The 17,078-nt window shown below is 42.0% G+C and overlaps 1 protein-coding gene across 9 annotated transcripts in view; it reads left to right on the forward strand.

The window, feature by feature from the left end:
• The window catches only part of LOC123993439 (transcription factor COE3-like), a 107,300-nt gene that overhangs the window by 57,250 nt on the left and 32,972 nt on the right, over positions 1-17,078 (forward strand). For 6 of the 9 annotated variants that reach the window (XM_046295593.1, XM_046295595.1, XM_046295597.1 and 3 more), the window contains exons 7-10: positions 4,414-4,495; positions 4,627-4,744; positions 6,942-7,075; positions 7,832-7,958. In XM_046295593.1, coding sequence (XP_046151549.1) covers positions 4,414-4,495; positions 4,627-4,744; positions 6,942-7,075; positions 7,832-7,958 — 461 coding nt within the window. The remainder of the gene's footprint in view (positions 1-4,413; positions 4,496-4,626; positions 4,745-6,941; positions 7,076-7,831; positions 7,959-17,078) is intronic. The other 3 variants (XM_046295594.1, XM_046295596.1, XM_046295601.1) reach the window with 1 other exon arrangement.

The following is a 17,078-nucleotide window of genomic DNA, read 5'->3' on the forward strand; positions in this document are numbered from 1 at the left end:
TTTGGACTAACTACATGCTGCATTCCAATAGTCACATCTCCTCTCCCTTACGTCAACAAGGTCTTATGGGCAAAAAGTATTTTATGCAGAAGATCTTATAGGCAGGAGGTCTTACGGGCAGAATGTCTTATGGGCAGAAGATCTTATGGGCAGGAGGTATTACGGGCAGAATGTCTTATGGGCAGAAGGTCTTATGGGCAGAAGGTCTTATGGGCAGGAGGTCTTACGGGCAGAATGTCTTATGGGCAGAAGATCTTATGGGCAGAAGGTATTATGGGCAGAAGATCTTATGGGCAGAGGGTATTATGGGCAGAAGATCTTACAGGCAGAATGTCTTATGGGCAGGAGGTCTTATGGGCAGGAGGTCTTATGGGCAGAAGATCTTATGGGCAGAAGGTATTATGGGCAGAAGATCTTACGGGCAGAATGTCTTATGGGCAGAAGATCTTATGGGCAGAAGGTATTATGGGCAGAAGATCTTATGGGCAGAGGGTATTATGGGCAGAAGATCTTACAGGCAGAATGTCTTATGGGCAGGAGGTCTTATGGGCAGGAGGTCTTATGGGCAGAAGATCTTATGGGCAGAAGGTATTATGGGCAGAAGATCTTACGGGCAGAATGTCTTATGGGCAGAAGATCTTACAGGCAGAATGTCTTATGGGCAGGAGGTCTTATGGGCAGGAGGTCTTACGGGCAGAATGTCTTATGGGCAGGAGGTCTTACGGGCAGAATGTCTTATGGGCAGAAGGTCTTATGGGCAGAATGTCTTATGGGCAGAAGATCTTATGGGCAGAATGTCTTATGGGCAGGAGGTCTTATGGGCTGCAGGTCTTACGGGCAGAATGTCTTATGGGCAGGAGGTCTTACGGGCAGAATGTCTTATGGGCAGAAGGTCTTATGGGCAGATGGTCTTGAAAGATAAAACTGAGATGGAGTAGTAAACCCATCCAGTCCTTTCGTCTATCAGCTGTCACTGATGAAAGGAGACAAGGACAAAAGGAGACAAGGAAGGGATGCCTTGAGAAGAATGGGAACTCAGCCTAAACGGAGAAAAGATAGAGGAAAGGAAAGACTAAGTTAGCCTAGCACGACTACAGCAGCAGGACTTCCTGCCACTAGCCACAGCTCCACATTAGAGGCTGGCAGGCCCACACACACCTCTGTAATTGATTGCAGGGCAGCGTAATGAGGTGACGGCTTACAACGCTTTTACCTACTAGTTAAGAGCAGAGGAGAGACGGGGAAAAACAGCCTGGAACTAATAATGAAGCCGTGGCTGTAGATGGACATTCATTATTTATGGTGGTTTAATATGTTTTCAATACTGAGGGAGGGAGGGGTTGAACAGAGAAGGACAAGTTACTCCCTGGCTTTCCTCCCTTCTGTCCTTCTCTAAATTTAGCCTACGTGATTATTATATGTGTATATTTATCTGAGAAAGGAGGTTTGAAATAACTTCCAATCAGGTGTGTAAGTTCATTGGATTGTCACAGATACCCTAGAGACTGAAGCTGGAGAGATAACAGTAGAAGAGAGTATTGAATATTTGAAGTGAAATATATGGTGAAACGTGGTCAAAATGTTGATCGGCTCCAGTGCTGAGCGGTGCAGCTTCCAAAAGCCTGAGAGTCATTTTCTCCCACTAACTCTAGTCTCTTCTGATATGATAAGGATGTCTCAGCATCACATGTCTCGTATAAACTGTCACTTAAAATGCTCTCCCAATTTGAAAGCTAAAACAAAAGAATCTGGTTTCGAACGGCTTTTCAATGCTCATACTCTTAATATAGGCCAATAGAACGGGTGTATAGTCATTATATTTCTGATATAATGAAAACCCTGGTGGTTTATAAACAAGGGATTGGAATTTGTCCAATCATACAGAATTGTACTTCTTATTTACAATCTAAGTGAAGTAAAACAGTTTTCTGATGGGTTTAGGTAACCCTTTAGTGACAGATTCATTGTGCAGTTGTGAAGTAACACAGTTTACAGCAAGAGCTTGACCTAAAAACAGAGCACTTTCTCTCATTCCCATTTCTCAAAGTTGAGAAAAGCATTCAACTTCCGTCTTGTCATCTTCTACAAGCAGTTACTTTTCCCTCTGCTTATACAAGCAGCTACTCCCCCCTCTGCTTCTACAAGCAGCTACTTCTCCCTCTGCTTCTACAAGCAGTTACTTCTCCCTCTGCTTCTACAAGCAGCTACTTCTCCCTCTGCTTCTACAAGCAGTTACTTCCCCCTCTGCTTCTACAAGCAGCTACTTCCCCCTCTGCTTCTACAACCAGTTACTCCCCCCTCTGCTTCTACAACCAGTTACTCCCCCATCTGCTTCTACAAGCAGTTACTTCCCCCTCTGCTTCTACAAGCAGTTACTTCCCCCTCTGCTTCTACAAGCAGTTACTTCTCCCTCTGCTTCTACAAGCAGTTACTTCCCTCTCTGCTTCTACAAGCAGCTACTTCTCCCTCTGCTTCTACAAGCAGTTACTTCCCCCTCTGCTTCTACAAGCAGTTACTTCCCCCTCTGCTTCTACAAGCAGTTACTTCCCCCTCTGCTTCTACAAGCAGTTTACTTCCCTCTCTACTTCTACAAGCAGTTACTTCCCTCTCTATTTCTACAAGCAGTTACTTCTCCCTCTGCTTCTACAAGCAGTTACTTCTCCCTCTGCTTCTACAAGCAGTTACTTCTCCCTCTACTTCGACAAGCAGTTACTTCTCCCTCTGCTTCTACAAGCAGTTACTTCCCCCTCTACTTCTACAAGCAGTTACTTCCCTCTCTACTTCTACAAGCAGTTACTTCCCCCACTGCTTCCGAGCTGCTATAGCAGAACCAATCCAAAGGGAACCATGCTTTGATCGGCTGCCGCCTTTCCATGAAGAGACCTGGAATCTTACATTCCTTGTCAACTCCTGCCCAGTGGCAGATGGAGGATCCGGGGCTGCCGAGACAACATCACATGCTCCCCCCTCCACGGACCTCACCATCATCACTCTATTCCTATTTTTGTGTTCTCCGGTTTTTTTCTTCAGTTTTCTTGTCGTTTCGAAAGCTGTGGCGAATCTTGACTTTGAACTGGCTCTACCTAGGGCTTCTAAGAGGGTATGTTCCAGATTCTTGCTTTTTCTGCGAGTTGGTGTGCCTGCTTGGTTGAGCTCTGCTCTGGTCTAATTCCATTGAAAAACACATTGAAGCTGTAATATCAGCGCGGCTGGTTGGCTTGCCAGGCCCTGGTCTCCAGCTGCGTTTTAATTCAATCCCTATTGATCTATATCACTCCTCCCAAGGACTCTAATATCATATGAATTGGGCTTGGGGATGGGTTCCCCATGTTGTTTTATTCCATTGTCATGAAGGACATTAGTAGCCTACAGTGCACCCAAGATAAAGTTTCAGTCAATACCAGCTAAATAGAGTAGCCATTAAAAAAAATAAAAAAAAAAAAAATGGCAATATTCTATTATGTAACAGGGCTCTTTTGAACTCACAACCCCCTTTCTCTTTCTTTGCTTAACACTGTACCGCCACTCAAGGCGGTTTAGATATTTTGATTGCGCAATGAGGAAATTGCTTCGCTTACCACTGTGTGTGTTTTAAAGATATTGTTACTGTCTTATTAGGGACAAATCGATGCTCTCTTCAGATAGCAACCATTTATTTCTCTCTGACAGGGCTGCTCTCCACTACAGGAGACTCCCAGCATCCTTTGCAACGGGAAAAAAAATTGGAGGCTCCATCGGACGAGGTTATCCCTTGGTTAATGTGACATGGCTGTCTGCGACCTTGCCGGGTGTTAACTTCCTGGATTATTATTGTAATAATGTGGCAATTAAAAAGAAAGCGATCCATCAAAATAAGGGGCTTATGGTCCAGGAGATGGATATGCGGAGGTTACATGGCAGTGGGAAATGCATTAAGATGGCAATCCATTCTTACTGTATGGCTTGGTGTCTTAGCTCCAACTACTGGGTTATTACGGCTCATCCTCATTGATATCCATTCCCAATCAATACCCCTCTGTTACCGTAACAACAGTCAATCAACACATGGGAGAAAGGATTGGACATAAAGAAGGACAAATCAAAAGCCAACTCTAATGAGACACCATGAGTCTTTTTGTCTTTATATGACTAAATGAAGAAAAAGTTGTTTTATATATGACTAAATGAAAACAAATGTTTTACAGGATTTTATTCAAGCACTTACTGAGTGAGATGTCCTTCGTTTGATTTGGGCCAACCACAACATAATGAAGCATGGTTGCATTTAATTGTATTAGCTATTTTTTGTCCCACAGCATCTTATTGATAATTGTGTCATCATTTAGATGTGATCAACTGTTTTCAGTGCTTGAATGAAACCTTTTGATTAGAGTTCCAATGTAATATGTATGTACTTTTCTCTTGTGTTTACAGATTCTTCCTGAAGTTCTTCCTCAAATGCAACCAGAATTGTTTGAAAAATGCAGGGAACCCACGAGACATGAGACGGTTTCAGGTAAGACCCTATTTATGGTTGAACCTCCCACTATGGTTCCACACAACATAAGTTATCTCGTTCTGCTTATAATCCAGGTACATTAATTAAAAACAACAGTATATCGTAAAGGTTCTCTGTTTATCTCACAGGTGGTGGTCTCCACTACGGTGAATGTGGATGGCCATGTCCTTGCTGTCTCCGACAACATGTTTGTCCACAACAACTCCAAACATGGCCGGAGGGCTCGACGCCTGGACCCCTCTGAAGGTACAACTATCTCACACTTACAGACAACTTGATACTTTCTCTAAAACCTCAATGTCTTGGTGTCTTTGGCCACCTGTGTACCAATGTCTAAAAACTTTAGCTGTGGTGAAAATGATGGCGCCCCATTTTATTTTGCCCCAATGAACAACTAACTTTTAATCACATCATCCTCTTTATTGGACGAAATGAAACCATATCCTGAAGTCTGGAAAAGGATGATGACATCCTCATTGAAGTGGGGGACCTTATTACTAAAGCCATAAAAACAAAAAACCTTAGTCACATTGTCAAATCTACCTCACTGCGTCGTTTGCGGTTATGATGTAAGATGGTGCCTTATAGTGAGAAATAATAGTACTCTTGTTCTTAAATATATATATATATATATATATATATATATATATATATATATATATATATATATATAGTGAACCTTTATTTAACTAGGCAAGTCAGATAAGAACAAATTCTTATTTACAATGACGGCCTAGGAATGGTGGGTTAACTGCCTTGTTCAGTTGCTAGCACTATTAAAACATTGTCCCCTTGTAACCTACCAGCCTAGCGACCACACAGTGAAACAGTTTCAACTTACTTCTCAAAGTTTCTGAGTTGAAAGACGACTAGAGCATTGCGATACACTGGATAAACAGTACTTAGGCATCCATAGAAACACCGTGAGAGAGTCCCATGGTTGGTCACCACTGAAAGCACCAGAGCGCAGCCAGGAGAGCAGTACAGTACACGAGGCTATCACTGAAGTCATAGGCCCCACTAAGGGAATCTCACAGTCTTTCATCTCAGCCAGATCGGGATGTTTTCAGAGGCGATAAAGCCGACATCTGCTCCTGTCTTTGTTCCACCGTCCCTGTCCCCCCTCCTAGATAAATGTACAACGTTTCCACAGTCTGTTTCACGCCATTGTGTTTTATTCATTTGTGAGAGTCCCCCGTTTGACTGTGTGTTTACTGCTGTGGCAGAGGGAATTGAATAACGATGACAGGTGACTACCAGGGAAAAGCCTCTACTCCATCAACACCCTCAGCAACTGTTAAATGACATGAGAGAGACTCTGTTATACAGTATCCCATTGGAGGAAGCCCACTGTGTTTATAAACTGGGTGGTTTGAGCCCTAATAGCTAATTGGCTGGTAGCCGTGGTATATCAGACCGTATACCATGGGTATGACAAAACATGTATTTTTAATGCTCTAATTACGTTGGTAACCAGTTTATAATAGCAATAAGGCACCTCTTGGTTTGTGGTATTTTGCCAATATAGGCACTCCGCGTACTCCGCAATGCGTTGTGCGTAAGAATAGTCCTTAGTCATAGTATATTGGCTATATACCACACCCCCGGGCCTTATTGCTTAATTAACTCTTTAAAGGTCTGTTTCCTATGCCCCTCTGCCTGGGTAGAGAAAAACCTCATGACAAAAACAAAGAAAACCCAATTTAGGGATCACCTTTACATTTGCAAAGGCTAAATAGTTCCACCACTCCAGGGCACAGTTAGCATGACTACCTTTACACAATGGACCAGTATGCTTATATAGGATTACACTCCTATCAATTGAATTGAATTGGCATTTGTCCCTGACTTGAATCCTGGCATAAGATCTGGGAGCAGACTGTGGCAAAGGTATCCCACCTCCACCGCAAGCCACAGAAATGATTTGATCACAGGCCTCTTTCCCCTCTTACAAGTGCTGTGGCTGTTTGGCCAGATATCCTGGAGACAGGACCAGTTAGTCAGCCTGTCTGTCTCCATCTTGTTCTGCCTACACACAGTCTGGTCAGGCAGGAGACACTGTAATGTTTCTATTGAGCTTATCGATCCTCTGAAATTGAAAGAAATCATAACTGTGCATTTTTGATGAGTGAACTAATTGACATCATAGACGGCAGGACCGTAGGCAGGACTGTACTACGACTAGAAATCTGTTTGGAGAATTCACATTAAACAGTTGTCGCTAATTTGTTAATGCTACCCTTGCAATAATTCATGTTGCAATCTGACATTGACAACATTCCTCTTAGCCTACAGTTATGTACTGTACTCATAAACGAAAGCTGGTAACGCAAGAAGTTTAAGTGATATTAAAATGACAACCCAGGTTGTACTTAAAACAAGTTGGAGGATTAAGTGCCTTTAAGTAGAAGTCATACCCGTCCTGCTGTCTGTGTTTCCGAAGCAGCTACGCCCTGCATCAAAGCCATCAGCCCGAGTGAGGGGTGGACGACCGGGGGAGCCACTGTCATCATTATCGGAGACAACTTCTTTGATGGACTGCAGGTGGTCTTCGGCACTATGCTGGTCTGGAGTGAGGTGGGTCCAGATACACACACACTCAAACGCACACGCACGCACACACGCACGCACACACACACACGCACGCACGCACGCACACACACACGCACGCACGCACGCACGCACGCACACGCACACACACACACACACACACACACACACACACACACACACACACACACACACACACACACACACACACACACACACACACACACACACACACACACACACACACACACACACGACCATGAAAAAGGAATAGCTGAAAAGTCTAGGTGAAGAAACTAACAGTATGACCTGCTGCATAAGGCAGGCCATAAAATATTGAAATATGTTCAGGGTGGAACACCTGCTTCAGAGACGACAGGGTCTGTCTCGGTGCTTAGACCTCGGTCACTCTGTTAGAGGCAGGCAGACACCTTCCCTCCACAGAGTCTCTATCTCTAACACATACAGTACACACATGGAACTAATTGTCAAACTCACTGCCTTAATCAGTGTGTATTCCGTTGGGTTTACGATGTTCCATAGTTTGTTCATATGTACTGCCTGAACTGGAAGTTGCTCCAGATATTATTGTCAACTAAATGACTTCTATAAATATAAAATGGGAATTTGCTAGACAGAGTTGTGGATGATGCTGTAAATTTACCTTGAAGATCGAACTAAGACGTTATTGTAAATATATAACAAGTAACGTAAATAGACCGTACCTCCCACAGTGCACTGCTCTTAGCGTTAAATGAGTGTGTGCGTGTTGATGTGTTCCAGCTAATTACCCCCCACGCCATCCGGGTCCAGACGCCCCCTCGCCACATCCCAGGGGTCGTGGAGGTCACACTCTCCTACAAATCCAAGCAGTTCTGCAAAGGGGCGCCAGGGCGGTTTGTCTACACTGGTAAGATCACTGTTCATTTCTTTTTCCTCTTCCTCCTCCCATTGTTTTTTTGTTATGCCCTCTCTCTATATCTCTCTGCTTCCTCCTCTCCTGCCCTTTAATGTTCTTGGTGTCACTTTATCTGAAGGTTTGTTTATTAACTGCTTATTACATTTACATTTAAGTCATTTAGCAGACGCTCTTATCCAGAGCGACTTATAAACATTATTACATAATTCAACCATTATGTAGAGTATAGAAAATGGGACTGTTATATCTTCCTATAGGATTTATTGTTCTCTATGCTATATATTACCGTGCATATAGTGGTGGCTACATTCCCACCTCGCCTCTGTCCTTTCAAGGTGGTAAACATTTTCCCTTGTTCAAGGGCATTGAGTCCTAGCCTTCTTTTTTGCTGGAGTTTTTCCCCAGGTTATCCTTCAAGCCTTTGTCTGATGCCCAGACTGTTATGCCGGGCGTGACTGCCGCCAGAATGGAGTATCGCTCCCTTAAATCAGCGCTTTACTATTACCGATTATTACTTTGGAATATCCAGATGCCATTCAAAGTTGCAGAAAGGTCAGATGGATGGCTGTTTAGTGAGATAAGTAAATGTCACTCCGTTGCGGATGAAAGATGGGACTGCGTTAAGGCTTTCTGTTAAACATAGGTATTCGCTGCAGCCTGCTCCCCTCTTTGTTCAAAGCACCGCTTAGTTCAGATGCAAGTGTTAGCGGAGCAAATAGACAACTTCACAATGGGCCGTCCAACCCAGCTTACGATTCCTTTTGCAATGCTAATATCTGATTCCATTTGGCGATATGACTGACAACTGTTCAGTGCATTGCTTTTATGGAACTGTGTGGTGAATAGAGCCCCCTTGTTATCTCATTCTGTACGCCCATTAGGCCGCGGGAGGTGTTCTCTGGAGCAAAATGTGTTGTGAATCCCTGGAAGGAGTTGAATATCTTTGTGTTCTTCAAAACAGTGCTATATCATTATGGAAGTACTCAAATGTTGTCAGCATTCATATTTTCAGTCAATACAAATGAAAACATTGATTGATCGCAAAACAACAAAGCTGTATTTCCCTAATGGTACCTTTGTTCCAAACGTTGCAACCTGGTCTCAGAGCATTTCTTATTATTCTGTACGTAAATCTTAGAACTCAATTTAGTATGATATGTTACGTTTCATATGGTATGTATTCATTTACTAGATGTACAATATGTTATGAATTGCCTAACATATGATACGTTATGAATTCTAGCTATGTGGCTATGTTGCTAATGTTAGCTAGGCTGGGTGTTAGGGTTAGCGTTGCGTTTTTGAGTTAGGTTAAAGGGTTAATGTTAAGTTTAGGGGAAGGTTTATCTAAAAGGTTTAAGGTTAGGGTTAGGGGAAGGGTTAGCTAACATTCAAAGTAGTAAGTAGTTGAAAAGTTGCCAATTAGCTAAAATGCTAGAATTGTCCGTGATGAGATTCAAACTCACAACCTTTGGGTTGCTAGACGTTCGCATTATACGCCCACTCTGGCCACTTAAGTAATATCCTGACTTATATAACCACACCAAACATAACATATAATACTACTTTGAGGGCATGGATTTACCTTTAATATATTACATCTAGTCTATGAGACCAGGCTGAACACAGACAGGTGGCGGCATCATAATATTGTACAAGTCTCATGGTTCTTACTTCCAGATTGAGACCCTTACTGTGCACACATCAACAGTTAATCTGATTTACACATACATATTTCAAGATTGGGAATGGGTCTGTGTGCATTTCTGATGCATATTTATTGTGCCAGGAGTGTGTTATATTCATGAATGCAAAATGAGGCAAGCTTTTAAATACTAAATAGCTTGTGTATAATTGAACAGGAAAGAGAATGCATCCAGTCTCAATGATGTCATTTCCTCTGGGGAATTTCCAGATGCCCAAGTGAGCTCTTCTTTCAGTGTGTCCCCTCCCAAAAACATTGTCCTCTTTTATCAAACAGTGTAGCATAGCAAATCAGTTGAGTTGTAGAGAGGGATGTACTTACTGTATATCGTTATGACATATCAAAGGTTTCACCAACACATTTATTTTGTTTGATATCATGCCAAAAGAACAAGCTTTCTATGAGTTTTGAAAGAATTGCATGTGGGTCTAAATGTTTTTATTTCGCTCTATGTTCAAACTCAGTGAAGCATAGGAAGACTGCAGCTTATCCACAATGCAGAGACAAACAAGACTTTGTTGACTCTGTCACTGCCCTAACGTGGCTGGGTCTACATGAACTTATGAGACAGAGAGAGAAGGGGGAAAAAGGAGAGGAAGTGAGGGAGAGGGAGAGATAAAGGGAGGGAGAGGGAGGGAGAGAGAAGGGGGAAAAAGGAGAGGAAGTGAGGGAGAGGGAGAGATAAAGGGAGGGAGAGGGAGGGAGAGAGAAGGGGGAAAAGAGAGAGGGAAGGGAAGATAAAGGGGAGAGAGAAGGAGAGGGAGCGGGAGAGAGAGAGGAGAGGGGGAGAGAGAGATTTTAGTCTTCTTGATATTGAAACTAAAGAGATGTGTTGGGTCTGGTGTCTAGACAGATATTATAGGCACTGGTTTCTCCCATAACTAAACAGACAGATGAACCAATTGCTTCTTGGATTGTTTGTTTTCCAGTCAGAATCATTAATGTGAGCCCCTCTTGGACATTCTCTTGTGCAGTACTTGAAATCCATATCTCACACATTATATCCACATATAACTGTGATGGGCTCTCAAGCACATCTCTTTCTCCCTTTTATTCATGTGTCTTCCTCTCATTACCAACTGCACATCTCCATCTTCCCCTCTATCTCCCCCTCCTATTCCCTCTCAGCCTTCTCCCCATCTACCTCTATCTCCTCCCTCTTTTCCCTTTCTTTCTCTACCCTCCCTCTCCCTCTCTGCCCCCTCTCTCCTCCCCCCCTCCCTCACCCAGACTTCCAGTCTCTCTCCGGGGTTGTATATCCCCAGGTGAAGCTCGAGGAGGGGAGGGTGAAATTAATGAGAGGAGCCTGGAGGTATTGACTTTCCTGGGAAAACACAGCTCTCTAAAAATCAGTGGCCAAGTACTGCAATAACTCAGCACCCATCGATTCCCCTTCCCCATAGGCTACATTGATCTATGCATTACAAGCATTGAGGCTGGCAGCATGGATCCAGCACCACCACCACCCTGCCTTAACACAGCCCCATTAAATACTGAAATAATGATACCGCTACTGTTACTACCACTGCTGTTTACTACTACTACTACTAAACCTGATGTTACTACTACTACTACTACTACTACTACTACTACTGCTGCTGATATTACTACTACTGCTACTACTACTACTACTACTACTACTACTACTAAACCTGATGTTACTACTACTACTACTGATATTACTACTAATGATACTACTACTACTACTACTACTACTACTACTACTACTACTACTACTACTACTACTACTAAACCTGATGATACTACTACTACTACTACTACTACTACTACTACTACTACTACTACTACTACTACTACTACTACTACTACTACTATATTACTACTACTACTAAACTACTACTACTACTTCTTATTCTTCTACTACTACTATACTACTACTACTACTACTACTACTACTACTACTACTACTACTACTACTGCTGCTGCTGCTATGACTACTACTACTGCTGATGCTATTTCTATTACTACTACTGCTACTGCTACTACTACTACTACTGATATTACCACTTCTACTATTACTGATGCTACTGCTATTACTCCTACTACTACTACTATGCTACTGCTATTACTACTACTGCTACTACTACTGCTACTACTACTGCTACTGCTATTATGACTATTACTACTACTACTACTTCTACTAATACTGCTATTACTACTACTACTACTGTTATACTACTACTACTACTACTACTACTGCTATTATTACTACTACTACTACTACTACTACTACTGCTGCTGCTGATGTTACTACTACTGCTACTACAACTACTACTGCTATTATTATTCTACTACTACTACTACTACTACTACTACTACTACTACTGCTATTATTATTACTATTACTACTACTACTACTACTACTACTACTACTGCTATTATTATTACTATTACTACTACTACTACTACTACTGCTGCTACTGCTGTTACTACTATTACTGTTACTACTACTTACTGTTACTACTGCTACTGCTACTACTACTACTACTACTACTACTAATAATAATAATAATAATGTTAATGTTACTACTGCTACTGCTGCTACTACTACTACTAGTACTACTACTACTGCTCCTACTGATGTTACTAATACTGCTACTACAACTACTACTGCTATTACAAATATTACTACTACTACTACTACTACTGCTGCTACTTCTACTACTAATATTACTACTACTACTACTATACTACTACTACTACTACTACTACTGCTGCTACTACTACTACTACTGCTGCTATTACTACTACTACTACTGCTATTACTGCTACTACTACTACTGCTATTACTACTACTACTACTACTACTATAACTACTACTACTACTACTACTACTACTACTACTACTACTACTACTACTACTGCTATTACTACTACTGCTACTACTGCTATTACTACTACTACTACTACTGCTATTACTACTACTGCTACTGCTACTATTGCTACTACTACTACTACTACTACTACTACTACTGCTACTACTACTAGTACTACTACTGCTACTACTACTACTACTACTACTACTACTACTGCTGATGCTATTGCTACTACTACTACTTCTACTAATACTGCTATTACTACTACTACTACTACTACTGCTAATACTACTAGTACTACTAGTAGTGATGCTGCTACTACTACTACTACTACTACTACTACTACTGCTGATGCTATTTCTATTACTACTACTGCAACTACAACTACTACTGTTATTACTACTACTACTACTACTACTACTACTACTGCTATTATTACTACTACTACTACTACTACTACTACTACTACTTCTACTAATACTGCTATTACTACTTCTACTACTACTACTACTACTACTACTACTACTACTACTACTACTACTATTACTATTACTTCTACTATTACTAATACTACTGATTCTACTGCTATTACTCCTACTACTACTACTGATGCTAAAGCTATTACTACTACTGCTACTACTACTACTGCTGCTGCTGCTACTGCTATTACAAATATTACTACTACTACTACTACTACTGCTGCTGCTACTTCTACTACTACTGATATTACTACTACTACTACTACTGCTACTACTACGACTACTGATGCTATTACTACTACTACTACTGCTATTAGTGCTACTACTACTACTACTGCTATTACTACTACTACTACTGCTACTACTGCTATTACTACTGCTATTACTACTACTACTACTGCTATTAGTACTACTATTACTACTACTATAACTACTACTACTACTACTACTACTACTGCTACGACTACTGCTATTACTATTACTACTCAGTGGTGGAAAAAGTACCCAACTGTCATACTTGAGTAAAAGTAAAGATACCTTAATAGAAGATAACTCAAGTAAAAGTAAAAGTCACCCAGTAAAATTCTACTTGAGTAAAAGTCTAAAAGTATTTGGTTTAAGATATACTTAAGTATCAAAAGTAATTGTACAAATATTTTAAAATTCCTCATATTAAGCAAACCAGATGGAACCATTTAATATATAGATTTACAAATGAAGCATATGTGTTTAGTGAGTCTGCCATATCAGAGGCAGTAGGGATGACCAGGGATGTACGGTTGAGTGTGTGAATTGGACCATTTCCCTGTCCTGCTAAGCATTGAAAATGTAACTAGTACTTATGGGTGTCAATGAAAATGTATGGAGTTAAAAGGACAATATTTTCTTAAGGAATGTTGTGAAGTAAAGGTAAAAGTAGTCAAACATATAAATAGTCAAGTAAAGATCAGATACCCACAAAACTATTACTACTAGTACTACTACTACTACCTTCCTAACTACTACCACTACTACTACCATGGAAATTGTACTTCTGTAATAGTGTTTCTCTACTATAACTGATTAAAATAATATTAACAGGAAGTGACTATAATCATTCATGGATGGCAGTGTAGTGTACAACCCACGCATGCGCTGTGTCGGATCCATTCCATGGAGTGATGCATGGTTTGAGTCAGAGTTTTGACTACTATTTCACTAGCCTAGGGGCCGCAGCCTCTGGGACTTGTTGAGGCAAGCCTTAGCTTGTCCAAATCCCTCAAACAACAAAACACATCCGTCTAGAGGGAGAGGAGGTGTGACCCTATTGTGTGGTGATGAAAGTCGTTCAGATAGAGAGAGAAAGAGGGAAATAGAGAGAGGGAGACAGGGAGAGATAATGATAATAATGGGAGAGAGAGAGGGAGACAGGGAGAGATAATGATAGAGAGAGAGAGAGAGAGAGACAGGGAGAGATAATGATAGAGAGAGAGAGAGGGAGACAGGGAGAGATAATGAGAGAGGGAGAGAAGACAGAGAGATAATGATAGAGAGAGGGAGACAGGGAGAGATAATGATAGAGAGAGAGAGAGAGGATAATGATAATGAGACAGGGAGAGATAATGATAGAGAGAGAGAGAGGACAGGGAGAGATAATGATAGAGAGAGAGAGAGAGAGAGACAGGGAGAGATAATGATAGAGAGAGAGAGAGAGAGACAGGGAGAGATAATGATAGAGAGAGAGAGAGACAGGAGAGATAATGATAGAGAGAGAGAGAGAGAGACAGGGAGATAATGATAATAATGATAGAGAGAGAGAGAGGAGACAGGGAGAGATAATGATAGAGAGAGAGAGAGAGAGAGACAGGGAGAGATAATGATAGAGAGAGAGAGAGAGACAGGGAGAGATAATGATAGAGAGAGAGAGGGAGAGATAATGATAGAGAGAGAGAGGGGAGACAGGGAGAGATAATGATAGAGAGAGAGAGAGAGAGATAATGAGAGAGAGAGAGAGGGAGACAGGGAGAGATAATGATAGAGAGAGAGAGAGGGAGACAGGGAGAGATAATGATAGAGAGAGAGAGAGAGAGAGGGAGACAGGGAGAGATAATGATAGAGAGAGAGAGAGGGAGACAGGGAGAGATAATGATAGAGAGAGAGAGAGAGGGAGACAGGGAGAGATAATGATAGAGAGAGAGAGAGGGAGACAGGGAGAGATAATGATAGAGAGAGAGAGAGAGAGGGAGACAGGGAGAGATAATGATAGAGAGAGAGAGAGAGAGAGAGAGAGAGAGAGAGAGAGAGAGAGAGAGAGAGAGAGAGAGAGAGAGAGAGAGAGAGAGAAGGAGAGAAAGAGGGATTGAGAAGGATATATATACAGAGAGAGAGAGAGAGAGAAAGCGAGAGAGTGAAAGGGCGATCATATGGTTCATGTTCATATGGTTCACACTTAGCAGAATAAAAGAAGAATAACACAAAGGAATGGAGAGTTTAAAAATGAGAGCAAAAACATTATAAACTCAAAAAGCAAAAAAATAAACTTCCTCTAACTGTCAACTGCGTTTATTTTCAGCAAACTTAACATGTGTAAATATTTGTATGAACATAACAAGATTCAACAACTGAGACGTAAACTGAACAAGTTCCACAGACCTGTGACTAACAGAAATGGAATAATGTGTACTTGAACAAAGGGGGGGTCAAAATCAAAAGTAACAGTCAGTATCTGGTGTGGCCACCAGCTGCATTAAGTCTCCTCCTCATGGACTGCACCAGATTTGCCAGTTCTTGTGAGATGTTACCCCACTCTTCCACCAAGGCACCTGCAAATTCCCAGATTTTGGAATGGCCATAGTCCTCACCCTCCAATCCAACATCTCCCAGATGTGCTCAATGGGATTGAGATCCGGGCTTTTCGCTGGCCATGGCAGAACACTGACATTCCTGTCTTGCAGGAAATCACACACAGAACGAGCGGTATGGCGGGTGGCATTGTCAAGCTGGAGGGTCATGTCAGGATAAGCCTGCAGGAAGGGTACCACATGAGGGAGGAAGATGTCTTCCCTGTAATGCAGAGCGTTGAGATTACCTGTAATGACAACAAGCTCAGTCTGATGATGCTGTGACACACTGCCCCAGACCATGACAGACCCTCCACTCCAAATCAATCCCGCTCCAGTGTACAGGCCTCGGTGTAACGTTCATCGACGATAAATGAGAATCCGACCATCACCCCTGGTGAGACAAAACCTTTTTGACAGTCCTGTCTGGTCCAGCGATGGTGGGTTTGTGCCCATAGGCGACGTTGTTGCCGGTGATGTCTGGTGAGGACCTGCCTTACAACAGGCCTACAAGCCCTCATCCAGCCTCTCTCAGCCTATTGCGGACAGTCTGAGCACTGATGGAGGGATTGTGCATTCCTGGTGTAATTCAGGCAGTTGTTGTTGCCATCCTGTACCTGCCCCGCAGGTGTGATGTTTGGATGTACCGATCCTGTGCAGGTGTTGTTACACGTGGTCTACGATCAGCTGTCTGTCCTGTCTCCCCGTAGCACTGTCTTAGGCATCTCACAGTACGGACATTGCAATTTACTGCCCTGGCCACATCTGCAGTTCTCATGCCTCCTTGCATCATGCCTAAGGCACGTTCACGCAGATGAGCAGGGACCCTAGACATCTTTCTTTTGGTGTTTTTCAGAGTCAGTGGAAAGGCTCTTTAGTGTCCTAAGTTTTCATAACTGTGACCTTAATTGTCTACCGTCTGTAAACTGTTAGTGTCTTAACGACCATTCCACAGGTGCATGTTCATTAATTGTTTATGGTTCGTTGAACAAGCATGAGAAACAGTGTTTAAACCCTTTACAATGAAGATCTGTGAAGTTATTTGTATGTTTATGAATTATCTTTGAAAAACAGGATCCTAAAAGAGGGACATTTCTTTTTTGCTGAGTTTAACTCTCTTTATGAGCATATCAGAGGTTGGGTGTTAGACTGAAGTGGGGGGAGAAGCCAGTTCAAGCTACATAGACTTTTATTTGGGTTAATCTGATGTTTGGCAATTGTTTCGGTGCTGGTTTGGATGAGGTTATTCGGAAAAAGATGGCAGCCAATGG

This window comes from Oncorhynchus gorbuscha, linkage group LG13 (assembly GCF_021184085.1).
Source record: "Oncorhynchus gorbuscha isolate QuinsamMale2020 ecotype Even-year linkage group LG13, OgorEven_v1.0, whole genome shotgun sequence".
Taxonomy (NCBI): Eukaryota; Metazoa; Chordata; class Actinopteri; order Salmoniformes; family Salmonidae; genus Oncorhynchus; species Oncorhynchus gorbuscha.